At 39.6% G+C, this 21,996-nt stretch overlaps 1 protein-coding gene across 1 annotated transcript; it reads right to left on the minus strand.

Moving 5' to 3' along the window:
- Positions 1-9,451: 9,451 nt before the first annotated feature.
- Positions 9,452-12,141, minus strand: hs3st1 (heparan sulfate (glucosamine) 3-O-sulfotransferase 1). Its single transcript, XM_084952035.1, has 2 exons — positions 11,789-12,141; positions 9,452-11,181 (listed from the first exon to the last, which is right to left on the minus strand). Exon 2 carries the CDS (start codon positions 11,025-11,027, stop codon positions 10,104-10,106), a length of 924 nt encoding a protein of 307 aa, XP_084808161.1. The 5' UTR covers positions 11,028-11,181; positions 11,789-12,141; the 3' UTR covers positions 9,452-10,103.
- Positions 12,142-21,996: the final 9,855 nt, after the last annotated feature.

The raw sequence follows: 21,996 nt of genomic DNA on the forward strand, positions 1-21,996 counted from the left end.
GAGCCACAGCTGTAAAGCTGCTGGTCATGATATCGGTTTGGTTATGTGATGAGAGGGAAACATGAAGATGAAACCAGGAGATGTCCTTACTGAATCATCAGAGCTGAACAGGTGATGGAGAAACAGGTTTACCTTTTAGGTGACATGAATGAGTTGAAGGGAAGTTATGAACTGTTTCTGAGAGACAAATAACACCAGGATCCTTTTCTAAGTAGCTGACAGCTGGTAACTGTGCAGGGGCGGGTCTAGCAAAGTGTTGCCAGGAGTCCATGTAGGGCATTAACGGGGAAAGGGGGGCACAAGGAAATACTTTTCTTTCTTATTCTCATTTAAAATGTCTCGCTTTTAAAAAAAATAATTATCTGAGTCTTACAACAAACAATTGATAGATTGATACATATATACCATCAGAACAGTGTACATCACTGTCACAACAGCGTTTGTTTTCATTCAAAGGCTTTATGATTTTTCCTATAATGGTCAAATTCCCCAGGACGATTTTTTTTTGTCCCAGTCCAGCCCTGTAAGCAGCTCATCTGCAGTCTGGTGTTACCTACATCTTCCTATTCAGAAGGCAGAATTTCCGAGTTCTGAGTACAATCGAAAGCACCACGACTGCAGTTTTTGTGTTGGATGTAAAAAGCAGGCTAGAATCATGCGGCGGTCAACGACGGTCCAGGCGTGGGATTTCTCTCGTGGAAATGTGTACATTATTTTTTTCCTTTCTATTGGTAGGTGGCACAGTGCACTTGTGGCAAGTTAGCAAGCTAGAAGACTGGCAGTCTGGCTGGGTATCCAGTTACGGAAGCAACACATTAACAAGAGAATTCTGAGTAAAACCAAAGTTACTTTCCCTAGTAACTAGTTACTCTGAAAGTAACGAGTAACTTGAAGTAACTGAGTTACTTTTGATAGAAGTAACTAGTAATGTAACTAAGTTACTAATTTAAAGTAACTTACCCAACACTGGTTGTGAGTAACTCAACTGGGCAGTGGTTTTGCTTAAGTGACGGCGGCCTCCATTTCTTGGTTTGGCCTGCCTGGTTATTGCTGTCTTTTTTCTGTTGAAGCCTTATAGTTGTTTTCTTAATTGAAGCGGTCACCATCTCTTTGGGTTGGCCTGTCTGATTTATCATTAAAGCAGCGTTGCTGTCTCTTTCTGCTGTTACTGCTTATATGATTATTGGGTTAATTAATTATAATAAAGATTTATTTTGTGTTAAACACCTCTGCCTGGCGTCCTTTTCATTTCAACCCGGATCCAACTGTTACTGTCCCCCACCCTCTTCGCCTAGCTTTCATGTGGGGACGTAACACATGGTTGTTGTCCTTCTAATGATAACATCAGGGGGCCAATGTTTTGTTTTTTTAAAAAGAAGTCTAATTGAATGGAAGACCCTTGAGCTAAGGGAAAACTTTACTGTTCCCTGCGTGCCCTGGAATTGCCCTGGGGTCCTCTCCCAATAGGATCTGCCCGGAAAACTTCACCCAGAATGGATTCAGGGGGCATCGTAGCCAAATGCCCAAAGTGATAGCAGGAGTACAGCTACTCTCAGCCCCTCCAGAGTGACCACACCTCTCACCATATCTCCAGGGGAGAGAGCAGACACCCTTCAGAGAAAGTTTATGTACACCATGTGTATCTGCTTCGGTCATTACCCACAGCTTATGGTGATAAGTGACTTGTATTTTGATAACATTGCTTTAGGCTCAGCTTTCTCTTCACCATGATACTGTACTGTACCAACCTACCTACCTTGTGGATTTACAAGTTGCTATCTTATGAGCAACCACTTCCCCTCAGTTTCACCATCAAATCAGCCCCTCGCTGATCATTACTGATTTCAAAGCAATAAGTTAGCAACAACAAAAAAAGACTATTTATGTAGCCAACAGGTACATACAGTATTCAACACCTTGTTATAGTTGGAAATGATCAAAAACACAAGGCCAGAATTTTTACCTCACTAGCAGGCTAACACTAGCTTAATCTGCAAGCAACAGCTGTCACTTTAGCTTGCAAAATCAGCCAGGTAAGGTGTAACAAAGTTGCTTTATTTTTTATTTTTTTTATTTCTGCCACAATTGTTAATGTGCAACAAACCTAGATACTAAATGTACAACAATCACCAGCAGGGGGCGACTACTCTAGTTGTCCAGTTGTCCAGTTGTTGCGAAGTCAGACAGAATTTAATAATTTAATCTAAGACCCAAGAAAACATATTTCTGATGGGTTTTTGATCCATACTTTTAAGTCTAAATGGGCACAACATGATTATTATTATTATCATTTATTTTTTGTGTGTGTTTTTCTTTTGAGTCAAAAGAAGGGCAAAGCAGGATCCACTCCATATTACTGTTGGCGAGTTGCTACGTTTGAGTAAGGAGTGCCCTTTGGTTTTGCAGTTGTTGTCTCTCTCTTTCTCCTCCTCTGCACTCCATGTGGTTGTCAATCTGTCTGTGTGCTCTACAGTCTCTTCCTGTTCTTCCTACTTTTAGTGTCTCCTGCCGGCACCGGATCTCTCTCTGTTCTATCTTAACATTTTCAATCCTGAGTGATATATTATGAACAATGTTTAACATAGACAAATGTTTAACATAGACAGGGTGTCTTTCCCTTAGCTGGCTTTAAAAAACCTAAATCTCCATAATGTGTATCACAACAGCAGACCTTCTGCTTCAGGCTCTATGCATGTTCACATTAAAAAAATTACGTTTCTGGAGGTCATGTGAACCTTCTTTTGCATAAAATGATTCCCATGAGTGCCACTTACTCAGATGATGATAATGAAAATGGTGATTAAAAGTCTCTATAGAACACAAACATTTTAACAGTATCCTGCAAGACTGCTGCAAATAGGACAAGCGATTAATGCTGAAGAAAATCATTATCTTGGGATTTATTATACATTTGAATTCAAATGTATAATTTTCTTGCTGCTTATTGCCACTGTTTTTTTTCCCCCATGATGGCGGCTGCACGATAGAGCTCTGAAACATTAAACTTGATATTTTTAAACACAAGTTACCATGGTGATTTAGCCAGGTAAACACAGAGCGACTTTCTTGACACAGAAAATCCTGACTTGACATAGCTCGGCATAGTTCGCAAAAGTCATCTGGCTTTGTAGCAGTAGTGTCCAACCGACGTTCATGCTTGGAGCGAGCCCGCAGATGCATGCAAAGCACTAGGAGCTTCATTTGGAATTAAAAAAATAAATATAAAAAAACCCCAACCTGCTGGCAAAGCAAAAAATATTCCCAGTAGCAATTAAAATGAAATGCATTTTCCCTTCGTTTAAATCTTAAACCTGCTGTGATTGTGAGCTGCAGCTACAGATAGTCATTTTAATGAACATTTTTCTCACAGCTTTAAAGCTAACCACAGTGTTTTCATTTGACTGTGTCAAACAAAGCAAAACCAAAAAAATGTTGCGGCCTTTCATTCACCTGTTATTTCTTTTTTCTCTTTTGTTTATTAAACTAAGCTCTAAATTTCAATAGAAAAAAATTGTAAAGTTTGCCACATGGTGGGGCCATCAGCTACATGTGTCCGTGCCCAGAATGCAGATAATCTTGCCAAAGGGGGGGATGGGACTTGGGGAACAAACAGTTTTCTTCATGATGCTTGATGCGATATCCTTGGCATGAATCTTGCTGCCATGCCTGTCACAGGGTGTGGTCCTGTACCTGTTGTGCTGTTCTGTTTGATTAAAGCTGGATGAGCTAAAACTGAGACGTAACAACCAAAATTTGACGACTCCCAGCGTGACAGAACCCAGGCACTTTTAGACAAGCTTTTCAATCAGGAACTAATCACACCCTTAATATAGAAAAAACCCTAAGCTGAACTAAAAACTCAAACTACATGTTAACATTAATAACATGTTAAATATAAAAAATAAAACAATTACTTTTGGGAAAGTCTTCTGTGCATTCCTAAAACCAACCAAAATAATATAAAAATGCATAGGATCTGTCCTATGCATAGTTTCAGCCTTTGTTATCATAACCTGCAGATTAATGAATAGAGAATTGGAATGCCTGCAATGGTTGTGACTTGAAAAAGTGTCATCTTGAACCTATATCTATTCTGAACTTATAATTATTCAGTTTTAATTATTAAATATGTCTCTGACAAATTCAATTCAATTCAATTCAATTTTATTTATATAGCGCCAAATCACAACAAAAGTCGCCTCAAGGCGCTTCATAGGTTCAAAGACCCTGTTGTAATAGTTTAAAAAACACTAAAAGGAGTAAAAACTAAACTAGCAGCTACTAAACTTGGGAAACCTACAGAAACCAAACTGAATTCAAAACAAGGTAAAGACTAATTATACCTCTGCCAAGTAAGAGAGGAGCGGCAGTGGCACACATGGACCACCCTGTGATCTGCCACCTTTGGGGTTTGAAAAGAATCAGTGCCACATGCTGGTGCTGCTAGAGCTGTCAGAACCTTAAAGTTTGAACCATTGTGCCAAAAAAAGTCAATGGAGTGTTACTCATATAGCACTTTTTAAACTTAACATTCACACACTTACACTCCAGTGGATGCAGCAGGGGCAACTCAGGGTTCAGTGTCTTTCCAAAAGATACTTTGATGTAGTTTGATCCCTGCCTAGATGAACCAGACATCAAACTACCAACCAATTAGTAGACAACCCACTCTACCTCCTGAGTCACAGCCTCTCAGATGGTGAGTTGAGAATAAAAACGAAACCTTATTTCCCGTGAATGGTGGGTCTCAAACAGTATATTTTTTTGAAAATTTGCACAATGTCCCAGGCCCCCACCTTAAGCTGAGGGCTGGGATAACTGGGCCACCCAACTCTGACCAGAGCGTTTTAACTTGTTTTTTTTTTTTATGTATATTTCACGACATTCAACAACGTGAAATAAGTGAGGAAGCTTGCTGAGCAACTCTTTAGAATATAAATTTAGTAGAAATGTCAATACTAACAAGAGAAGACAGCTCGTATTGACATTTGATGATGTTTCATGACAGCACAGAGAAATCCCTCGTTTGCCGCCTAAAAAAAACATGCCTAAGTACATGGACGCCCTCTTTAATCATGAATTAAATTGACATAAATCAGCATACAATTACTTTGATTCACTGTTGTCTGTGTTTTGGTTGTTTTAATCAAAGCTGATCGCCGAGACTGCAAAGAAGAGGCACAGTTTTGTGAGAATCTTTTCATTTGCCTGGTGTATCCTGATTTCAAGGTTACCTGGTTCAAAAGGAAGAAACGTTACCTCAGGCTGTTTGAGCACGTCTCACTGAATGAAAGCTATCTAGAAAAGCTTTTTACATAGTTAAATGAAAAACTCTAAATGAAAAAAAGTTCTGTCTGTCTGGCATTTTGTTTTTCATATCATATTACTGTTGTTTTCTCTTCACAAAGACTCAAATGCTACTTAGTAATTCTACCTGTCACGCCTCACATTAATTTGTGTTACATTCTAGTCTCAGAGCTAAGCATCAGCTTTTCCTAAAAATAATTACCTTCCTTGTGAACATAAAAAAACAGAAGGACATTTAACAAAACTTACAGCTGTTTTGAAGTTATTTCAAAAAGCTCAAGAGTCTCTATTGCTTTACAAAACAGTTTTCAAATCAATTTCTTATGCTTTGACTGTATTTCTTAATCCAGTTGGCCGGAAGTGGCATATATCTGTTATATTTGTATTAAAATTTTTATATATCTCTGTCTATTTTCAGCATGAAAATATATTTAAAAGACGAATTTGCTTTGAAATTAAGAGCCGATTTAAGAGGTAGGTTAAAAAGCTTTCTTATCAAGCAGTAGAAGAGTTATTTTTTCATTCTGTGAGTTAGAAAAGTACTTGGAGATTTTGAAAAGAGAAAAAAAAACAAAGCAGCAATTCTTAAATGACCTTTAAAACATGAGCTGTTTTGAAATCGCTTCCTGTGTATATCTCTGTGAAATCTGGAAGCTTAGTTCAGGAAGTGTATATACATGACAGGCAGAGCTTAATACAGGGCTGGCAAGCAGACAATGCAAGTCTGCGTGTGTGTATGTGTGTGTTTGGGTGTATGCATTCCACTGTTCTTGTGGAAAATAGAGAAAGAGTGAGTGCATGTGTTATTTCTGCCGAGTTTCACACACCGAGTGGACAAACAATCTATTCCAATTAAAGCGAGCTGCAGCCCTGGAGAGTGCAGAAGAAGCTATGCTCCATCGGATCACATCATCCTTTGAAAAACCCTAGAATAGCCGATTGTGATTCGGAGGAAACAGGCCCCTTCAAGAACAACTAGTGTGGGCTGGCTGTGGGGGTGGGGATGACTGGTTCCAAGTTAGTCTAGAAAGTTCCACAGCAAATAGCGTTATGGTGGAAGTACTGGAGCAGTGGGAGCTGCTGGGAAGAGGGCAAGGCTATTAATCCTGCTTGTAGCGCTGGTTTACCGCTCTTACTGCATGTGGGGCGAGGAGGCAAATTAATAGTGTGGTGGTGACGTTAAGGGAAATTTGTGACTGTAAAACTTTAGAGGTCTGTACAGCTGACTAGACTAATGGGGCGTTCATGAACTCTTAATAGATGCTACTCCGATGTCGAGTATGAGCAAAGCAGAAGGAGAGGCAGCGGGAAAAAAATATGTGTCTTTGCACAAAGCATTGTCATCAGAAAGAACTCAAAAAGCTTCAGAAAGCTATTGAGTGCCTAGAGGAGCAGAGTTTATAACCTTCCACGGTGACAAACCCAGAGGGAATTATCATCAGTGCTCCAGAAACACTCAATTATTCCAGTGAATATTTTTTAGGGCTGAATGACCATTAAAATATGAGTATTTTCCTCATTCTTCAAGTGCGGAAAGCGGAATATTCCACTCCCCCTTTAGGTGAAAGTGGAATATTCCACTTGTGTCCATGAAATCTGATCAACTCCCTGATGAAGGCTTGTATGTAAAACAGGTTTTCTGTTGCTGGACAAACAAAAGCAGACCATGAGAAAAAAGAGGGATTTTTTTAAAAAACAAGACAAAACACATAATTGAATCCCGTTTTGCTCTTCAGTTTCTTTAGCTGAATGACTGCTGTTTGAATGTCCACTCAACACATAAGTTAACGGCTGACAAAAAAGTATCCTTCATCAATATCAGCTGGACGTCTTCTCTGGACTTTTATCTTTTATTCTCTGACTGCTTAAAAATAATCTGGCGAGATGAGATTGTGATCATGACCTCTCATTTTCTGCATTACATCCTTCTGTACTTTGAGAAATATACACCAGAGGCTTATACTGGTGAGATAAGAAAGGTTGTGAGAGTACAGACCTGAACAAATAACACATTATGAAACAGGGATATAGATAAATGTCATCAAAATGATTTTATATTCAATACATGGGTGTCCATGTGTATTTTGTGTATGTGAAGTGGATGTTGTGTGTCTGTTTGATGACAACCACTTCATAACCAATTCAGCTGTAAATCATATGTTGTATTAAGAAAACCACACACAGGCCTTTTGCTTTTGAAGAGAGGGTCTGACTCAACCGCTATTAGACGTGAATTAACCCGCCTCATTACTGCCCTGCAATTTTAGCCATGGAACTGCAACCATTTTTGGCTGGGGCAACTTTGCTGTCACAGAAATGTTTTCCAGGATCAACTTTTTATTAACTTTATCCAGGAAAAAGGACAAAAAGTACTAATACATAAATGCAAAAATACCCCAACAATAAACTCTGCATTTAAAATTCTACCCAAGATAATGTGTGAGGTGTCTGCAAAATTTCAAAAGTATAAAGCAACTGACATACTGATATTCTGACTGTTTGTAAGATGATTTAACAAACACGGCATTTAACTAGCAACCCCCTTTAAATCTCAGGAGACATGCGATGATTAATAATGCTGGAAATGAGAAAAAACAAACTCCTACCACACAAATTGTGATTTTCTTTGGCTTTTTGTAAATTATTATTCTATCTCTCAATTTAAAGGTTTCAGCTTGTTAAATTTAAAATTAATTCCTGAGAATTTGAGAGGTGAAAATCCTTTTTAGTGGAAGTGCCATCAGTGACCAGTGACAGCTGTTTTCCCGTGTGGGACTACTTGCCAAAAACAAATGTAATGCATTTTATTAGCTCAATTTATGGCTTGTCAGCTTATGTGAAAGCAGAATTATAAAGCAGCAGGATACTGAGAGCGTAGAGAACACGGCCTGAAATGTACTTTCCCCAAGTAGAGGTAAAAAAAAAGCTTAACATTACTTCCAAGTATTTCTCCACATGATTCTCCTTAAATGAGTGCTTTTGCAGACTGCGAGGTGGAGAGGAAAACAGGTCAATCTGGAAAATGCATCAGTCCTGCTTTGACCCGAAGGAAGGTGACGCTGACATTGCTGTTGTTTTGTTCTTAATTTCACAAATTTCAACAGCGTTCCTGAAAGTTTCTCCAGGTGTTGCTATTGCAAAAGACTATTTGGAGAGTTACAGTTTTAAAAACAACACTATCAGCAGAACGTGCTAGATCTGGTGTTATTGCTGTACACACCAAATGACGCATGCTGATGTCTGATAATCTTACAGCGCAGCGGATCAGACTCTACCTCGCACCATTCTGTTTCTCTGTTTTTGACCCCCCTACTCCCAATGCCTGTAGCCAAACTTGTTCTGTTTAAAAACCATAGACATTCTTACTCAGTACTAATACTAAAAAAAACACGTTACTGCAATACTATTCCTGCTCTCTGAGGGCAAAAAAAGAAAAAAGAAAAAAGCAAGAAATAAATATTGCTGTGGTCCGCATTTCAGGGGCATTGAGGTTAACCTCCTGTCTGCACAGTCCCAGTAAGCCCCCAAGTAAATCTAGGCCACATTCAAATATGAAACAGCTACTGTGGATTTTTAGAGCTTAATGTCTTCAATACTGTGCTGCTGATGTTTTCAAAGTAGCAATACGATTTGAATAAATAATGCCATGCCGCTTTAAAAAACTGAGTAAGATCACACCCTTGAGCATAAACAACTCCTCTTTAGATTTCTCATGGCAAAGACTGTGCTCAATTCTGACTTCACCTGCCTGCCCACTCATGCCACAGTAGTCCTAATTTATTAAGGTAAAAGTCAATTTCCTGCAAATGAATGCAGCTGTTTATAACTGGAGAATTAAAAACACCAGAGAAGCAGAAATTAGCTTCATAAACAAGACCCCCCCCCCCCCCCAGCAGGCACAGAGTAGCCAAACAGGAAATTCAACACAGTTGCGATTGAAAACGATAAGTTCCACCATTGTTGCTAGCATGTACCAGCATGTTTAAAGCATTTTTTGTGTGAATGTTCTGAAGGAATTTACAATCCACAAAACATTTTTGCAGCACACGTATGCACCTGTTAGTGTAGACAAATGACACAACATACAAATACATAATAAATGAATAAAAGTAATTCAATATGTGAGCAAAAGCATCAGACATGCTAAAAATAAAATACATCTTTATTATGGTATTAATTCTTCACTTAAAAAAACAATAATTACAGTAATAATCAGCAATAGATGATGTGCATACAGCATATTTTTGACTCTTACATGAGGAAACGTGAGTAACAAGGAGAACAAATACATATTCAGTGTGGCGTTTGCCTGAAAGTGACTGAAAAAGGAGAAAAAAAAATAGCAGCAGATAAATGTCCTTCGTAGCACTAAAAATGCAGTTAAACATTAATAATGTCATATGAAGTGAGAAAAAGAGGGTATGACAATATTAAACTGCTCAGTACTAATTTTGATGCAACACATTATCACAGTCTACAGTCTGAATATCATTATCGACGTCATAGCAAGTTGTCTTTGTTCAGAGGGGCTGAACAGCAGAGTGAGTGTGTAACAGCACAGAAATACAGAGAACGTGTGTTTAGGAAAGAAAAACAAGACATGCACTAAAAGCATGTCTTAAAATGCAGTCTGCCCTGATATTTGGCTGGATCATACTTCTGTAGCAAACACACTAGTACAAAAATAGATTTACTTTAATTTTACATTAGCTTTGACTCTCTGTCTACATTGTTAGTGTGGAAAAACCACGCATTTCCCCAAGAAACTCTACAACCAACTACAGACACTCTGACATTCATTTCCAGTTGAATGTTCGACCCACCAGCTCAAAGAACTTCTTGTTGGGTTCATGAAAGAACTGGTAGAGTTTTTGCAGGATGGCAGGAGCCACGTGAGGGTGAGCCCTGCCTTTCGAATCATGTAAACACCGCTCTCGCCCGTGGTCTCTCAAACAGTAGAATCCTTTAGTTTTATTGAAGTAAAAATTTGAAGCGTTTATTTGAGGCTCCAGCTTTAAGAACCTCTCCACCTTTTTCATCTCAGGTAAGGGGTCTCTGATCAATTCATCCCCATCCACGATATGAATGCTCTCCAGTGGGAAGTATTGCAGCCAGTTTTGCATATGCAGATAGTAAAGGCTGCGATTGAGAGCCTTGTATCCCAGATTGATCTCACCGTCCTTCACCAGCACAGATTCGATGGGCTGGTAGCGCTTGTGTTTCTGGAGGCGGTTGTAAAAGACCTGGGTGTAGTCCGAGAGCACCCGCTCTGTGGGGTCTCTGAGGATAAGCAGCAGCTTGATGTCAGGGTTCATCTGATGGATGCGTTTAGGGACTTTGCTGGAGGTGAAGTAGGCCGGCGTCTTCTCTACCGTCAGCTGGTCGGGGAAAGCGTAGGGCATCTGGCTGAGATACCAAGGCAAGCCCCTCTGAAAGTGACTTTCCCAATCAAAGAAGTGCACCTCGTTCTGAGCTGCAGCCACCGAGCTGTGCAGGCTGAGCATCTCAATCAGCGCCCGTGTTCCTCCCTTCCTCACGCCAATAATTAGAATATGAGGAAGTTGCTGGAGTGTCCCATTTGGATGGCTGGTGGTCCCGTTGTCAGCGGGTGATGAGGTTGGAGGTAAAGGTGGCCCCCCGTCGCCGTCGGCCACTGGCCTGGAGGGGATTGGCGGGGACTGCATTGCAAAGAGCAGCAGCCCAAGGAGCAAAGCTGCCATGAGTGAGGTCCTGACCCTGGAGGATTTCAGCCTGGCGAAAGCACTAAAACTGTATCCCACATTGAAAGAGCAGCTGCTTGTGGACAACGGTCTGATTGAAAAGCAAGAAGAAAAAAAACCCCAAAACAGCCTCTTCTTTGCCAGCAGCAGTAAACTACAAGGAAAGACAACAGCTGTGAGCAGACCAATAACAGGTGAATATTTTGGCAGAAAGACAAATATTAAGTTTTACAACTCCAAATCCTAGAAGGAAGTTAAACTAGCAAACGATACTTCCTTTAACATAATCAGTGTCCTTAAACTTTCTGCCGTTTAACGTCCGCTAACACGAATCACCTTCACGTCAAACAGGAACTGTGTAGTATCTGCCCCTATAATAAACATGCTGTCATTTATGTAACCGTGCTAATGATTTATGTACAGTCAACTGATGGCATCAAAAGACGAAGTGAAACGTCGATAAGCCGAGATTCACCTGGTTTTATTCTCTGCAACTACTGATCAACAATTTATTAATTTAGAAATCAGAACTAAAATACTAAATATGCGCTAAAGAGGTCAAACGCTCTCACGGTAGATGTTGCTTTTAATGCGACAGGAAACAAATAGAAAAGCAGGTGCGGTTTGTTCTGCAAATTAAATTCTGCACCGCTAAAAGAAAAAAAAATCATGCAGACAAGCTGGGGTTTTTTTTTCTCGTTATATTTTCCATATGACGGTTGCATTGGGTGCCAATCCAGGAAACGCCGTTTATCTCTTACCTTTTTAACTACAATCGTCCACTCGACAAAGATTTCATGTCTTGCAGCTGGAGGCTCTCCGCTCACAGCACTGCCGCTTCCACACCAGCAATTATGTAGGATCCACCTCTGTACCGTCTGGGAATTTTCCGAGCGCGTATAAACTTGCGCTGCGCGGGTACAACTTCACCGGAGCGCCTCCTCTGAGCCTCAGACCGACGCTGTCCTCCGGTTTTTTGAGTGTCAGCTGTTGTGTAGAAGTGTACGCCTACCTCACGCCTGCAGGACCACTCCCCCTACTGACTCAGGTTGTTAAAATGTTATCATATTTGTCAGCTATACCGCCGCTGGTATGTGTGATATGTGACGAAGAACTGAAGCAGGTGATCTATGCATCATGTAGAAGGAACAAAGCAAAAAAGAAAGCGACAATATAATTGCGCCACAGAGCAGAAAATTGCTCCAGTCTTGATGGGTGTTCTAGCTTTGATTTAAGACTATTTATGATTTTTTTTTTAAGCCAAACATTCAATTCAAGCAGACTGAGATGCTCTACTCAGTGAATTTGTTGCCCATAGAGAGGCTGAGCCTTCTCAGGATTGGGATTGAAAAAGACTATTCAGCTGAGCCTCCAGGAGTTCCCTCTTCACTGTTGCTTTCAGGGGAAATCAATGAAAGAGACAGGCCAGTTATTCATCCCTGGCATTCTTCTCCTCCTTTGCCCACAATGCAACTGCATCTGTGGGTAGTCACTGAGTCCAAGTTGCACAATCTCACCACCTGTTGAGCTGTATTTCTTTTTCTTCTGACATATTTAAATCATTCTCCCATCACTTTAGCAATGAGTCCAAAGTATCTTTTCAGTTCCAAGCTTCGTATTTACTCGTGTTTAACTGAGTCATTGGAGGATTTCACAATGTCCCCTGACTCACCTTTGGATGTACAGTCAGTGTGAGAAAGATTGAGTGACTTCAAAGTGGCGATGAATAAGTGGCACATCACTAACGTCAAATACCTTGATAGGTTGTGTCATATTTGACTTGCAGAGATGAGAAAGCAGTAAAAGACGCAGTGTGATAGGAAAAAACGCTGTTAATACACTTTTGTATATTGTGTAATGCTTGCTTTTTTAAATCAGATATTTGCTTTAACTAGATGGTAAGTACAGGTGAAGCTTGATATCATTTTGTTGATTCTACTTATCTATTTTGGTTTTATCCCTGACTATTCATGAATCCCTTCCTGCTTCCTGCTTCCTGATGCACAGGTTTTCAGCATAAACTCATCCTTCTCTCATCCTTCTTCTTTCTCATCACTGTTTTATGCAATACTACTGTCATCGAGACACGACAGCACTGGTACAAGGAAATGATAAATTCCAATGAGTTGGGCAATTCAGAACTGTTTTTTTCTTGCAATCTTTAATGCTAACTGTTTCCCATGCTGACATTATGCCTTGAAGCATGGAAAGAGATTAAGGGCTTTGCTGCTGAATAGGGATGCTTCTGATTTTACCCATGTTTGGGAAAATTTTCTGCTGTGTAGGTTATTTAAGTGAAAAGGCATCGCGGACATAAAGCAGACTGAAGGGCTACAGCAGCAGAAGCTTTGGTGCCACAACAAAAGCTTGCTTCTGCTTCTTAAATACACCCTATCTTTGTAAAAAGAATGCAAACACACGTGCCTTCAGTGTGTAAAGTGTAAGTGCTGATATAGCCAAGAGTTTCCCCACATTGATTTTTAGATGCAGTTTAGTAATCCTCTGATTCTGCCCTTGGCTCTCCTGAGAAAGTGTGAATTCAGCGTTCAGTTGTACAATATAATCCCGCCTTGAGGATCATCAGAGGCTACCAGGCACATTAACATGACAATAGTACGTATTCACAGAGCATAAACACCCTCAGAGCTTTCTCTGTGACTTCCCTCAACCTCAACTCACACTAATCAAGTATGACAAAAATACATGCTTGACAAAAAGGCAGAAGTTTTGTACAGTTGAGTAAAAGATCACAAGCATTACTTGTAAAATATACTTAAAGGATCAATTTATAAGAAATTAATAAGAAAAGTTTTGTTTTGTTGACCTGAATCAGTTACTTTGTAAAAATGCAAGTGTTCAGTCCATGGTCGATTAATTATTTCAGTGGTGTTCTTTATAGTGCATATTCTATCTTTAAAGTCTTGAAGCCCAGTAACTATTTGCAAGGAATCTGGGGGTGTGTTGTTAGGGGGTGGGGTGCTGTGGCTCAGGAAACAGAGCGGGCTGCACTTCAATCAAAAGATCCATGGCTCCTCTAGTCCACATATTGAAGTGTCCTTGCTTTGAGCGGTCAGTAAGCCCAGAAAAATGCCATATAAAAGCACCTCATTCAATAAGGTGGAAGAAAATCGCAGAGGAATTAAGAGCTGCATTTCACAAACAGCACGCTTTTACTCCTGATGTCATTCTTGCAGTGTTGCTACACGATCAGCATACTTGAAAATATTTTCTTTAGCGCTTGTGCCAACTGTGTGGGGCATAAAAACAGGTTTCATCTGGCTCTCGCAGGCTTAACAGATACCACACTTTTATGGATAAATATGCGATGTGCATGCTCTGAATGTTTCATGACTCTGATCAAAACGTATCCGTAAGAAATCAAGTTATTCTTAAGTTTTACCTACCCACACAAGGAAATGTTAAACACGGCAATGCCACTGCTGCCATGTGATATTCTGCATGATTCTTTTAAAGATGGAATCCAGAAAGGAAAGAAGTTTCTATAAATAGCACAGAATTATAACCGAGCTTCACTGAAATTTGTTGCTGGACAATAAGTATTGCAGGAATGCTGTAATGCGTGTAAGAATTCATGACTTGAAATTTGTTCCATTTAGAAAACTATCACTGATGATCTTTTATAATGGACGCAGATGTAGAGTGTCAGTACTCCTACAGGCTCTGTAAGTGATGAAACATTACACTGTTTATTTTATGTTCACATCATAATATAATACATTATAGCTATGCCCTCAGGCTATAATTAGTAATGCTATTTGAATTGGATTGTCCTTAGGATCATTTTGATTCTACAGAGGAAATTAGAATATTTTAAAATGTTCATTTAATTATTTTTCTTATTCAATTTGTGAAGTGGAAATTCATTCAGTGCACAATATCTCACTTCTTTGTAATTCTAAACACCTAAGGAGGCACAATGTCTATTTCCCCACTCAACAGCTATTATTTTCTATCGTCTGATTGCATAGTTTTAATTCTATATGCGTTGAATCAAAACCCACACTTGTGCGAGTGCAAACACACAGTGCAGGTCATCAGCTTGCTCGAAAGCTTCATCTCTTTATTGAAATGCTTTTCTTTGTTCAAGTGGGTTCACCATGTGGATAATTACTGCAATTACTTCTGCTGGCAATATGAGATGATGACGAATGACACAAATCACAATAACCGAAATGAAGCTCATTAAAGCAGAGAGGTCTGGATTGAGGTGCAAGCTTTTAAAGGCTGGTTCAGAGAAATTCAGAGAAACATCTGCAAATTAAACAAGCCGCCTTGTTGTGAAAAGTTGTCTGAAGTACACGGATTGAGAAATTTCACCGTATGGGAAAAGCTGTCATGTTGTAGCTAATCAACAATAACACTGTCAGAACCATTTAGTCTGCAAAGCACAGCCCCAATCCTCTCATTTACCTGCAGATTTTTCTGATTTTTAAAAACAAAAATGGCGAATAATTAAGTGTCGTGACTGATCTCTTCAGTCTTTTCATGCCTACGTAGAATTTTACACCAATGTTAAGTTATCTTTGGATCAAGTGGTTGAAAACAGTTCTCACATAAAGGCCGAGGTAGGTTGGTCGAACAAGAGAGGATCCTTCCGATATTTGAGTGAAAATGCACTTCAAACACTTACCTCTGAAAAACATGGCATCTTCAAGGCGATTTCACTCTCTGAGCAACTCAAAGGGACTAACATGCACTTTCATATCCTGCAGGTTAGACTAGTGCAATGCTGTCCCATTTAGACTACGCAAAAAAAAAAATTAAAAATTACAAATCACTTGCGACTGATTCATAACTTTGCCCCTTGTGTGCTCACCAGGACCAGAAGTAGGGAACACGTTACACTGAGTTGCACCAGCCTACGTGTCTGACACTCTTCCAGCCTTTGAACGAAGATTGTCTCTTGGGTCCTTTGACGGGACTCTTTTAGTTTTTCCAAATTATGAGACAAAAATCTTTGTGGAGTTTTTAAATGTTTAGCTTTGAGGAGCAACTGAAAGTGATATCTCCAAACACAAACTCAAAACCAACCATTTTTATTTTAATTATTTATTTTTACTATACCTGTACTTTAAATTGTTTCATTTTCTCTTATTAGGCTTATTTTTGTTATGTCTTTTATTTATTTTATCCATTGTATTTAATTAAATAATTATATAAGCATATTTGCATTCCTGAATTCTTTTAGTTTGTCATATTTCGTCTTTTTTTCAGCTCTTCAGCCATCTCTAAAGCTCTTTGCTTTGCTCAAGCTTCCAGAAGTACTTCTTCTAGTGTCATATTGGATGTACATATAGTCTAGCTCTGTAAGTACAGCTAACCTTCCTTTCTTTCTGTCTCTATCCTTGTTGGTAGATATAACAAATAAGATCCCCTGTAGCTGCCCAGAACTCAGTTTGTTGCTCAAGGACACTTGATGTTTGTCTTCTAGCAAAGTAGAAAAATCAACATTCAAGGCTGAGAAACTCTGGGAACAGTCTGATATTCATGTTTTATATACACCAAGTGCCCAGTTTATCAGTAACACCTTGATAGCACTGTTGCTGATCCCATTTTTGCCTTCAGAATTACCACAGCTCTTCATGCATCAGTTTAACAGGGTTCCACAAACATTCCTCATTTGGGTTCACATTGGCACGATAGCATCACACAATTGCTGCCGATTTTTCATCTGCACATCCATGGTGTGATTCTCCCATTCCACCATTTAAATGATGCTCAGTTGGTACTAAGGAGGCCAAAATGTGCCAAAAGATATATCCCCTATAGCACCACCAGCTAAGAATCCAGGATGGATCAATGCTTTCATGCTGTGTATGCAAAATTCTGACTCTACCATTCAAACGTCATAGTCGAAATCAAGATATTTTTCCTGTTTTCTTTTGTCCAATTTGGAGCCTGTGCAAACTATAGACTCAATTGCCTGTTCTTAACAGACAGAAGCGGCACCCAGTGTGATCTTCTGCTGTTTTGCATTCATTTGATTTTTTGCATTACTTGCATGGAATGGGTGGTTATTTCAGTTACTGTTGTCTACCTGTTGTCTCTCTGCTTGAATAAGTCTTGCCATTTTGATCTCTGGCATCAAAAAGGCTTTTTTTTTTTACCCAGAGAACTGCTGCTCTCTGGATATTTTCTCTTTTTTGGACAGTTCTCTGTAAACCCCAGAGATGGCTATGTGGGAAAATCCCAGGAGATCAGCAGTTTCTGCCCATGTGGCATCATACCACATTTAGAGTGACTTCAGTCCCTTTTTTTCCTCATTTTGAGACTCAGTTTGATCTTGGGCAGGTCATCTTGAACATGTCTTATATGCTTAAATGCATTTAATTGGCGATATGATTAGCCAATTACATATTTGAGTTGTGTGTACCTAATAAAGTGTCTAGTGAATGCAAAGATGTAAATTAGTTGGCACTTTCTAATTACTATATTCATCACAGACATGTAAATAATGGTTCGGGAAGTTTGACATTACAAAATGAAACTTAATTAAAAACAGTCTACACATCTGTGTGAGTGGGAGAGGTTTACTGGAAAAGTAAATAAAGTGGAATCTGATTAGGGGTTTAAGAGGATACAGTAGAAAAAGATGACATTTTCCACTTCTATAAAGTTGCCAAATAAACTACGTATAAGCTTGAGAAGCATGTGATGTAACTTTTATCTGAGAAATATATTTCCACATTTAATAAGTAATTGCTCAACTAGCAAATGTAACTAAGTAATGAAAAAATGTGACCACCATGTCTCACAAGTGACATTTAGAAAGTGTGTTTTACTGTTTTTACTGTCAGTTCGTGCATCACAATGTGTAAAATGTCAGCTTTTGTAAGATGAGGCAAGCGGAAGGGAAGAGGGGAGAGGTCGGGGCTCAATCATCATGCTCGGGCATGCTTGGTGACGTTAAGTCATGGGAAAGCAGTGCTAGTGCCACATGAGAAACAGGAGTGTTTTATAATGACTAATCTGGGTTTTTGTATAAACAGTTGCAGGAGACTGCAGGCTGCAGTTAACATGCAGTGGGATCTCCGTTTGTAAGCAAGTTACAGAAAATAGAAGTTGCAATAGACAGAAGAGCTGATATTATCAGGATAAATGTTCTCTATTGAAATCTGCATTTGGTTTGTGTTCTTTGACATCTTTGACATGCCTTTTGAACATAGCAGGTCTTTTCCTGTCACTCCACTTGTCACTGAAGTACACAATGGCTTTAAAACTTTCATGAAAGAAGAGAGTCGCTGCTGACGTTTACTTTATTTATTAGATAACACAGTATCTCCATTATTATTTTATCTCCTGGGGCAAATCATTACCAATTAAACAGATTGTGAAATGAGTCGAAACAAGCCTCTTGTCGACATTTCTCCACAGAGGAGGAGAGGAAGTGGTTGTTCTGTAACAGTAAACATCATTATCCATCAGAAGCAGAAGTGCTGTAGATGTTGCATTTTCTGCAGGTTTGCAGTTGTGCAGAACGTTGAGGGGTTGCTATTTATAGCCCTAAGTAAATGCTAAAGGTAAGAGGAATCTCTCTGTGGTGGTAATTACTGCAGAATTTGGTGCCTGTGCCAGGTGTAAATCCTTGGAAATGGCCTTCATTACGAGGATGCTCGCACACTGTGGCTAAGAAGTGAGGATAATGACAGTGTGGGATTAACCCTGCTTCCAGCTCTCTTTACTCCTCTTCCCTCCACAGCAGCTAGCAACCAAACTCTTCTCTCTTGCTTCTCAAAGGAGGCCCGTCTCTGACAATGCAAAAGCTTGCCGAAGGGGGTTTTGATCATCCTGTGATGCGACGCTGTGTGACAGGCCTCAGATACAGATATTTAGTTTCCCACTCAAAGAGCCTCAACTCCAGAGATTAGTGGAAAAACTTCTGACGCAGCTGCAGCTGAAATACTTTACTACATCGCAACCAGCCTTTACCTGTATCTCTACCTTCAAAAGAGAACCAGATGCTTGAATGTGTTTGTATGTGAATGAGAGTGGAGCTTGTGCATGCGTGTGCTTTTTTAAAAGTGTTTTTCATCTTCTCTCACATTTTACTGCTACTTATGCCCCCGTCCCCTCCTCTCAAAGTCAGGCCAAGGTTTACTACAGCTTCTGATTCAGCCAGCCTTTTCTATTTTAAAGTAAGTTTTCAAGCATATGAAAAGAGGGATTAGTGATTATTTAGTGTGAAAACGTTTTTGAAAAATCCACTTGAATGCATTTTAAAACTCTCCACTATCACAAGGAAGTAAATTCAAATAAAGGGGGCATGCATCTGAGTATTTTGTGATTCAAAAGAGCATTTATTTTTCATATTCCTACTGAGCATGTTATGTATTCATTAAAACGGTAACCCTTTTTAATTTTCATATATGTACTGTTACAGTTGTGGACTCTGATATTATAAATGGCCAAATAAGTTGGGGTCAGCAGACAAACAAACAATCCTTCCTAGCTTCAGAGTGCTATAAACATTCAGTTTCAGGCTTTCCTTTTCTACTCAGCCCTGTATGATGTCAATGAGAATGGAAATTCCTATCTACCTCCTACCTCTCAGATACTCAGTTCTGGCTGTGAGCACGCAACCTATCAAAATAACTTTGACTTAAAGGGCGGGTTCAGATGGTGCATGAACTGTTGGGCTGCACCAAGCCCAGTATAAGGTAATGAGGATTATGAATCATGTACAGCAACACTAGCCCAACTATAAGACAAAATGTGACCTTAGAAAGAAGCATCCCCCCAAAACAAACAAACAAAAAACCCCTGACCTGCATCTATATGCTGTCACAATTATAGTCAGTCAGTATGAAGAGTTGCATTGTGCCTGTTGTCACAGAAAACTTTTAGCTACTCAACTTAAAAGGCATTTGGCAAAAAATATATTTAATAATCAGCAAAATGGAAAATGGCAGTGGGTGTGCTGTTGTGCTGTTGTGATCAGTCTAGGTATGGCTGAGACCCAGCTTCTCCAAATCTTAAGCAGCCGCAGACACAACTTGTTCAAATTAATAACTGCTGTGTTTATTTGTAGCTATGTACAAATCAGTTGGTGTAGGTATAAACAAAGGCTAAAGTCACAACCAGTCTTAACAAATCTATCTGAAGAAGCCGAACCTTAAATGAAGAAAGGAGAATACAGCAAGTTACCTCACTGTCTAACATAAACAGATGAACAGCAGAGTAAATGAAATGGCTGCAAACCTCTATGAACTCATGCAGACTCACAAAGCAAGCTGTGTGACTAAAGCTACAGGTGGACATTTGAACTCAGGTGTGGTTTGTGGGAGAAGAAGGAAATGCATGATTCAGAATGACACTGCCATCAAGACTCACCAATCACCACCTGGTACCTGGACACATCAATTAGCAGACACACCTCGTCTTTTCAATGAGTTTTTGTTGTCTGAAAAGTGATGACTGCATTCATCTTCCTCAACAACTCTCCTTTCTCTTCGTTATGTGCTTGATCTGCACTCAGAAGATGGATTTCTATTGTCTGCTGTTGACAGTAGTGGGCTTTTATAATTTCTCTAATTTGCCCCCTTGTCCTCCTTCCTCTTGCTTCAGACTCAGAATGCCACACTGAAGGATGTTTCAAATCCACCTTTAGGATAGAGATAATATATATGTATATAAAAGTGTCATGAGTACTCTTACACAAACAGTTGTAGCTTGGCTATAACAAAACTCTTTATCATGCAGTGGTGTTAAAGATCATTATTAATTTGTATTCCTTTAAAATAAGGCTCCAAGGCATGGATGTGTCACTTTGTAAAATGCTTGCTGCCTTGACTCCTCTCCTCCGTTGTCTCTTCCTTGTCGCCTCTGATCAGATCTCTGGTGCAAGGGCAAAAAAGTGAGGAGTGGTATTGAGGAAAGGGATCAAGGATGTTCAACTTGAGAAATGAGAATGGGGGTTTGTCTTCCTCTTGGAGAGCACAGCTCTGTGCATTTAGGTAAAGATAGAGCGCATGGGTTAAAGAACAGAGCAGAGGGTAACAGAGGGAAGAACAGATCCAAAAGTAATCAGGTTAAATAATTTCCTTAGTAGTAGTAATTAGTAGTTGTAATTGTTTTCCTTATTTCACTTTATAGAAAGGTTAGGTTCACCCCTCTGAAGTTAATTAACCTCTGGACCTAAACCAGTGGGTTTAGGTCTGGTTATTCTGATTGAAGTGTTTGAACGCTTCCTTTTTTAATATTTAGGAATTTTTCTGTGACTGTTTGCAGACAGTCACAGAGCTATCCTTCCTAATCACTTTATATAGTATGCTGTATAAAGTGTTCAGATACAGTATTCAGATGCTGCTCACCCAGCAGGCCAGAGCAAAGTACATTTTCCACAACAAAGTGATAGAAAAATCTCTAACATTTTCCTGTGCACATTGAATGGTCTCAGCTTCCTTAGGAAATAAAGCCAGTTCATCCTCTCTGTGCTCTCTGTGTCCCTGTCCATATATAGACTGAGGTCATACAGACATCCTCTTCTATATAAAGTCTTTCACTATTTCACTAGTTTTATTCATATAGAAGGAGATGATTTCTCCCAGACTACTCCACAGAGTCATTTTTTAAATGCACTCGAGAAATCAAAGCAGGTGATCCTCATGCTCTCTGCAGCACACAGATAATTGCATCATCCACTCCCAGATTAGGCTGAAAGGTGAACTGTAGAGGGTCGATCAATTTTTTCACCTGTGAGTCAAATGGGTCAATAAGGTCTCTCCAGCACCTTCATCAGATGTGATGTGAGGGCATTTGGTCGATAGTCAATAACCTCTGATCGTGTCAACTTCTTTGGTACAGGAACCAGCCAGGAGAAAAGACACTCAAGGGTGTCAGTGTTAACATTTGGACCAAGAAGACAGCGGAATAAAGGAGGCCATTTACGTCCACTGCAAGCAACCATTGTTCAAAGGAGGTGGTGGCTTATGATACTAGCTATCAGCCA

The sequence above is a fragment of the Perissodus microlepis genome, chromosome 2 (genome assembly GCF_051167445.1).
Source record: "Perissodus microlepis isolate ML-2025 ecotype Zambia chromosome 2, ASM5116744v1, whole genome shotgun sequence".
Taxonomy (NCBI): domain Eukaryota; kingdom Metazoa; phylum Chordata; class Actinopteri; order Cichliformes; family Cichlidae; genus Perissodus; species Perissodus microlepis.

What these genes read in the sequence shown, in the direction of transcription:
- hs3st1 (XM_084952035.1), bottom strand. Translation starts at nt 11,027, where the DNA reads ATGGCAGCTTTGCTCCTTGGGCTGCTGCTCTTTGCAATGCAGTCCCCG.